This window comes from Lygodium microphyllum, chromosome 29, assembly GCF_053477565.2.
Source record: "Lygodium microphyllum isolate KBCC chromosome 29, Lygodium_microphyllum_v1.1.10, whole genome shotgun sequence".
Lineage (NCBI taxonomy): Eukaryota > Viridiplantae > Streptophyta > Polypodiopsida > Schizaeales > Lygodiaceae > Lygodium > Lygodium microphyllum.
The window spans coordinates 80,910,614-80,918,403 of NC_141163.1; the positions used below are offsets into that span (position 1 = coordinate 80,910,614).

General features: G+C 38.1%; 1 protein-coding gene across 1 annotated transcript; it reads right to left on the reverse strand.

Annotated features, from left to right (window-relative positions):
* Positions 1-5,016: 5,016 nt before the first annotated feature.
* Positions 5,017-7,338, reverse strand: LOC148010836 (endochitinase 4-like). The gene is made up of 3 exons (XM_087671957.1): positions 6,939-7,338; positions 5,806-5,917; positions 5,017-5,605 (listed from the first exon to the last, which is right to left on the reverse strand). The coding sequence occupies exons 1-3, from the start codon at positions 7,255-7,257 to the stop codon at positions 5,299-5,301; spliced, it is 738 nt and encodes a 245-aa protein (XP_087528083.1). The 5' UTR covers positions 7,258-7,338; the 3' UTR covers positions 5,017-5,298.
* Between the last annotated feature and the right edge of the window lie 452 nt (positions 7,339-7,790).

Here is a 7,790-nt window from a genome sequence, read left to right on the forward strand (position 1 = left end):
CGATGAGTCCATCCTATGGTTAGGTGGTCCTTATAAGTTGGGAGTCTTCTTATTGCATAAGATAGGACTAATAAGAGTTGACATTGTTTTGCCCTAAATTTTGGTCTTAGATCTCTAACTTAGTACCATTTTAGGAGTAGGGTTGAGACTATGCCCTATAGGCGTAGCAGTCAAGGCTCTACTCCTCTCGTTTCTTACTCCAATTGAAGAAAGTGCATCATTGGTCCATTTCAAGCTAGTTGACCACTCACATACGTGATTACCTTTGCTCTATGCTAAAAGGCTACTAAAAGACCCTAGAGTATCAACTAGGAACCTTATATTAATCATTCTGTGTTGAGCCATTGCTTCCATTGTGAGATAGACTTGAGTATAAATGGAACAACAAATCCCATGAATTCCTTAGATTTTTTGGAAGGCATTTTTTAGCATCGGTCTACTAATTATGGCTATTTAGAATTGTTGTGATAGGCACATTATAGGTGGTGTTAGAGCAAAACATTCATCAATAGCCTAGGCATGGTTGAATAAAATTTTTGCAAATTCATTATACTATTTTAACGATTGAAAATTTTATGAGTTTAGGGACTCCTAGCCAAGAGTTGTTTCAAGCAATGTATAAGTTGGCTTGACAATTGGATGATTACCACTTTAGACTCGACATGGCTATGATTATCTTCAAAGAACTCTTTGGAAGTAAATTTGTCTCTATCATTTGGAAAGGATGAAAATGGAAGAATGAAAATGGAAATATATACTTTGGGAATATCCTAGCTCAAAAAATTTGTAAATCATATTGTAATCCATCCTCATGAGTCTAGTGTATACCATATAAAATACTTCTTTGGGATTCAACATCATAAAAGCCATAATTTATATAAAAGAAAAACCTCCTTATATCTAGCTTGTGAAACCAAACTATGCAACCAACAAGACCAAGAACCATTTTCAATCCTCTCAATGAGATGTCCTAAGTAGTACTATTAATAAAGAAAAATTTTGTTTAGAAATGCAATTGATTTTCAACTAATTTCCCATGAACATTAATAATTGAAGGATTATGCACCATAATGAAGGCCCTTAGCAATGCTTCTTAGTGTTCTATGCAATGTTGACATCGGCTAGCATTCATCTAGCTATGTTTGGATCGACCATCTTATATGGATTCTTTTAAAAATCTAGAATTTGCCACCCCTAGAATGGCATCTTTTGTTTCATTGATGCAAGCCATTTATCCTATCTTGAAACAAACCTTAAGAGGATCAAGTGGGTGAAAGACCTTAAAGTATTCAAGCTCTTTGCCTTTGACGAGGTTTTCCAACGTAAAGTTCATATCTCACATTAGGGGCCAAATATTTTGGCAAACCCCTTATATTTATGAACCTATGATATAAGAAATATCACCCCAATGAATCATCATCCTTGGAGGAGCTTGTAGAACCAATTATTGCAAGAATGGAATGATAGATTCTCACTTTGTAAGTGTTAACCAATCACAATGCTTATTGAGGGTTTGGGCATCCACAATTCTTCACACACCAGAGAGGACATGATATGTTATTTACTTGCTAAATAGGTGAATCCCCTAGGATAGGGAGCCTTTTTCACCATGTTTGTAAAGCGATAGATAAGGGTGCACTTTTTGCATTTTCAACCAATCAAAATAATAATAAACATGTTTTTTGACTTTTTTGCAAAATGTGTCCCTTTGGATTTCTAAAGGCTTTGGGCCCATGTGCATGCCCACCTTGAAAAACTGCATGTCCCACTTTGGTAGGGGTTGTGTATTCATCATTTGCTATGTAACTAGCATAAGGACTACCAATCCAATATAGGATCTTAAAATGCTTATAGACAAACTTGTAGAGTGATATATATTAGCCAATTTCATGACTAAGGGATAGTGCATATGGATGTAATAATCTTGATAAAAGAATTGTTGTTGTATTAGTGTTACTTCATGCTCAATAAGGAAACATTACATGACTTAATTAACAAAAGAGTTGCCGCTTGAGCAATAGAATTAATTTTAGATCTTTCACTACACAGAATGGTAATGTTCAAGGTGACACCATCCAATTTTCATGCTAGCAAACTTTAGGAGAAAAAGTTTCTTAGAAAACAAGTAAAACATCCTGAATTCGATGGGAAGGGAAAAAACATTGAATTTGATGCTGAAATATGGATCAAGGTAAAGGGAGATTATTTTCTAGCTATAGAAATCAATATCCCTAGTCATGTTGTGATTGCTAATAAACTTAAAATGATAGGTGAGGCTAGACTTTGGTAGAAGTAGTGGTGCAAAGATAAAAAAATCTACAAGGTGGTCATTACATGGAACCAAATCAAGGATGTTCTTTGCAAGAGATACCTTCGACCATATTATAAGATATTTAAAAATGAATGAGCATTTCACAATCTTGAGCTAAATGAATCTCAATCTTGAAGCTTATTATTATCACTTCATCACATTTAAGAAGTATCCTTCACAAATGGACATTTCATAGCAAGTAGCATGTTATATCAAGGGTTTAACCCAACCTTGGGCATCTAATGGAAGCAATGAGGCCTAAAAATCTCCAAGATACACTTATTAGGGCCAAACCACTTTAATAAGTCAATAAACAAAATCATACCAGAAAGTGTAGGGATGATGGTGGAAAAAATAAAAGGAGATAGTTGGCTTTAGGTGAAGGAGAGGGGGATGATGAGAATTATAAAGGACAATCAAGAGGGTGGTAGTCCAAATTATTTGGCAAGATATCCTCAAAGGGTTAAGACTCATGTTGACAAGGGTCCGTAGCAGAAATGGTCTGTAGGATAGCTTAAGCATAGTGCTAATAAGTGATGGACCATTATGCTAAGGCATTGATAGGGGTAAGGGGTTAAGAGATAGTCTATATTAGGGACTAAGGGCATATGGATCAAAGGGAAAAAGGATAGGCAATTAGTGTGAATGGACTTACTAAAAGTCAATTTAGAAATAGTCCATGGATTTTCCTAAAGATACCAGTGTGGTGCTAAAAGAGGCTATGGTCTTGAGTGGATGGGATGTTAACCAAGCTTTTTGTAACTTTGGTGTTCATTGAAGGCAAGGCATCTATGAGTGTATGACATTGGCATCAGAGCAAGGTTGCAGCAAAAGATCAAGGAGTACATGATACCATTCGATACTAAGCTACATCGACCAGGTAACCCCATGACGATTGTAACATAAACTATAAAGTAGCATCCTCCTATGGCTTATGATTAAGGATGTGATCAAGGCATTAGCCTTGGCATGCTTGGAAACAAGCCTATAAAGGGGTAGTAATGTCAAGACAAGGGTCCTGAGTGGATATGGTCTGTAGGATAGCCCAATTGTAGTGCTAACAACAAGTAATGGACCATTATGCTAAGGTGTTGATGGGGCTAAGGGGTCAAGAGATAGTCCAAATTAGGGCACAAGTATATGGATCAAAGGGACAAAGGATAGGCAATTAGTATGAATGGACTTCCTAAATGTTGGACAAAAACTAAACTAAAAAGAGTCCATGGATTTGCCTAAAGATACCAATCTAGTGCTAAAAGAGGCTATCATCTTGAGTGGCTAGGAGGTCAACTGATATTTTCCTAACTTTTATGTTTGTTGAACACAAGACTCCTATGCAATGTGCTCCAAGTGACGCCAAGAGTTTCTCCTTCTTTTGAGCTTTCTTTACTCCAACTATGGGGCTTGGTCTAGACTTCTCTCTCTCTCTCTCTCTCTCTCCCCTTCTTTATATCTTGGTTTTCTTCTTCTAATTAGAAGAAATACTTTGAGTCCCTTTTACAGCCTCACTACTTCTATCTTCACCTCGCATCCCTTTGTGATGTGGATTGCACTATGGCAACTTGTGTGGTGCCTCTTTTTTTTTAAATGAATGACATTGTGCTAAAATCTACATTGGCTTGTAGTTTTCCTCTTCCTCTCCTTGTCTATGATGCAAACCTTTTGTTTGAGCCCTTGCATGGCCATTATGATTTAGCTATCTCATTCTTCCTCTCTCTCTTCATCATGGATATCAATAGAGTTTATCAACTTGTTAGGCAAGCAAAATTTGTGGTTGTAGTTGTTCCCCTTCTTTTCTTTTACTGCTAATATTATTATTGTTATCATCATCATCATAATCATTATTATTCCTCTCTCACATTCCGACCTTTCAACATACTCTCTTCAAGTCTTTGTTATCATGGATGCCATATCAGTTGGCCTATGTCTTCCCAAGTTTCATTAATAGCTCATATTTTGTTTTACTAGGGAATCACAATTTAATAATTGTTAAGACTTCTCGGTTAACACCAAAAGTTGATAATAATAAGAGTATGTAAATTCTTTACATGAGATGTTACAAGAGTTTTGCATAGGATTTTGTGATAAAAAGAAATGTATAATAGGAGTTTACACATATTTCATGAAAACAAGAACATGAAAATGTAATTGCAAGGGACTACTAGGAGTAAACATTGTCTTAAATAAAACACCATATTGGGAATATGGGAATTTCTCATAAGTTTGGGACACGTGGTCAAATCTTTGGATTTGTCATAACTTGAACACTATAACTCCAAATCGAGCGCTCTATAGCTCAATAGATTCCATTTTTCAAGTGCTTTCCAATGATAGGTCACATCATATGGTTTTGAGAAACTTATGAGCATGTTGTCCGGGTGCCACCTTTTTAGTATTCAAAAAATGGGAATCAAGAGATTCCCAAACTCACTAATATTGTGTTAATAGTTTTATACTGATCATTTAATATGAAAGAGAGGAGGAGGATGAACAAGAATATGAACATGAATAAAGCCAATTTTATCTAACAAGAATATAGAAAGATTTCCTTTTTGCAAAGATGATAGGTTGAAAGTGAACGAAAGGAAGGAGAAGAAGAAGAATAGTCAAAGAGAAGGAAGAGGAAGATGACAAAGAAGAATTGGAAGAGAAACCTATTTTCAATAACCACGAAATCATTTGACTTTAAGAATAACAAACATGCTCCAAGAAAACACTAAGCCTTTTCTTATATGCAAGCCCAAAGGATTATAATATGATGTGGGGGTTGATGAAATACATCGCATTGCAAATGTCATTTCATAAGGAAATCTTTCAATTAGCAAGAATATTGTATACAAGTATATGTGTAAGTTTTCCAACTCGTTACATAGCATTTTTAATGTCAATCTTAGATTAAGATTTGGTATTGAAGCCTAATCATTGTTATGGTCATCTTCGTTTCCATTACAATGGTTACTAGTTGCTATGAGAGATTTATTGTGTAGTCAACAAGTTAAATTATCTCCTGTAGGTACTCCCAAGATAGAGCAATAAGATTTGTAGAGGTCAATGCGGTTTTGTTGTTGAGCTTGGTTGGCATTACTACCACACTCAAGTCCTCCATTTATGGCATTAATTGTTCCTCCAAAGCCTTGGCCACTAACCATGGCATCATGACAAGTAGTTGGTTGTTGTGTCATCCAATACCAAATTGCTGTCTTGAAGGATATACTAGGATCTTGGGCAACAATTTCAGGATTGTTGATCCCATCAAATCCAAGAGCTTGACCAGCAGGTCCATAGTTGTAGTTCCTAGAAAATGGCATATAAGTTAGGTGTCAATTTAAATATTGGGTTGAAATTCATGAGTTTTATCCTTCTACAAATTCAAGTGGCGAGCGGTCATTCATGATGAATAACCATAGGTCTTCCATGGAACAATGCTTTAAAAAGATTGCCTCCCTTTTGGTAAATCTTACATTCCAAAGTTTTAGTAGGTAAGGATTGATTACCAAGAGAGTTGGATAGGACCACGACCATAGTATTGCTTTCCAAGAGCACAAGGCCACTCATCCGTTGCTTGACAATAGTCTGCCTTATTGATCTCTTCAACGTAGCACCCACCTACACAAATGATACATTGGTTAGTACTAAATTCTCTTGAGTAGATATATAATTAAACTTGAAGCTCTTAGCATTTTCCCTTATGGGAGATAATCATTTTCTTTCATGTAAGCATAACTCATGCTGCAAGCATAGGGTCTTATACCCTCCACGTTAACCTTGATACATTTTAAGCAAAAGGCAGCAATATGCTAAGAGATATGAGCATGGGTCCCTAAATCTTGCAACACATGCACCCATACTATAAATAGCAAAATGGTAAAACTAATTTATACTTGTTACTAGAACTTGAGAAGAGCCACACATCGCACAACGGAATATGTATTGGGGTGTCAAAAGGGTATTAATGATAATTTGCAATACATATCTAGCTTCTACAAGGCTTCTTATCATGATAGAGGATATGCCTTTAACAAAAGAAAAGACCAATGCCAAACCATACTAGATGTGGAAGCTAGCCTCATGCAAGATATGCTCGACATAAATGAGAGAATATGCCAAACACTGCTAGAATGGAAAGCTAGCCGAGTGAAGAACATGTCAAAAGCCTTTACACAAAGCCTTCATAAGGAGGATAGCACCTCACTTGTATTCCTTGCTTTAAAGTGCAAAGGCCAAGTTAAGTACATGGTAGCTCCATTGGACAATCCTATGATGTGGTTGTTGAGAATGAGAATTTCTAGTTGTTTAATTTTCCACATGCATCCACTTATACATTTGAGCTTAGGAAAGCTTGAAATATTGGAGGGGCGGGGGGGGGGGGGGGGGGGGGGGGGTACATGTTGTTCGTTACATGCTAGGGATAATCCCAATATACCTAAGCGCATATTCCACGATTCCAAGTTTCGAACCCTTATGGACTTAAATTTGAAAAATGGCAAACACCTAACTAACCATTCTGCCCCCACGCCCACCCAAACACACACACATATAGAGAGAGAGTGTGTGTTTTTAATATATAATAATAACAAATAATAGAGAGAGTGTGTGCGTGTGTGAGAGTGTCTGTGTGAGCGCTTACTGCCGGTCTCGTGCGCGATGTTTGCAAAGAAGGCGGCGATCTCCTGGTGCTGCACGACATCGCTCCCGGTGGTACCGAAGGGACTGAAGGCGGCGGCGGCGGAGAGGAAGGCATCTCTGGTGTAGAAGCCCGGGGCCGGGCAGCTGGCGGAGGAGCGCTGCGGCAGGAACTGGTCGAACACGCTCGGGCTCACGATGTCCGCCACGCTCGCCCCTGCCTGCTGCTGCATCCACGGACCCGCCATCGACAGCGTCATCAGCAACAGCATCATACGCTTCACGACTCGCCCCCTCCCCCTCATTATTGTCATCGTCACCATCGTCGAATGCGCGTTCTAGTGGTGCCGTAAGATGAAAGCTACTGTATGCAGGCTATGCTCTGTGCTCTTTGATGCAAGGCGGCCATGGCAATATATATATATATGCTGACCCGACGAGAGAGCTCCTTTTTCTGCGCATTCATATCGTTACGGCTCTATCATCAGCTACCTTTCACAGACACCGTGTGCCCGCGCACTGCTCTTACGTATTCTGATTGACTTGCACCTTGATTTTCCACCATTAGAAACCACCCTTGACTAATAATCAGCTAAATTTCATCTTTAACCGTGTATGTGCTAAGTCAAGCTCGCGATTTTGACCCGTTCAAAAGTCTTGCAACCATGCCCTTTCTCGAAGGTGTATTGTGTTCCCATTTACATTGTAAGCATGAAAAGCAAGCCCGTCGATTTTAAGCTATTGAATTTTGGTTAGCCCTCATGAAGGGGGGCAATTAAAGTACCCCTAGTGTACAATTCAAGCTTTTGAATTTTGGCTAGCCCTTATAAAGGAGCAATTAAAGTAGCCCCAGAAT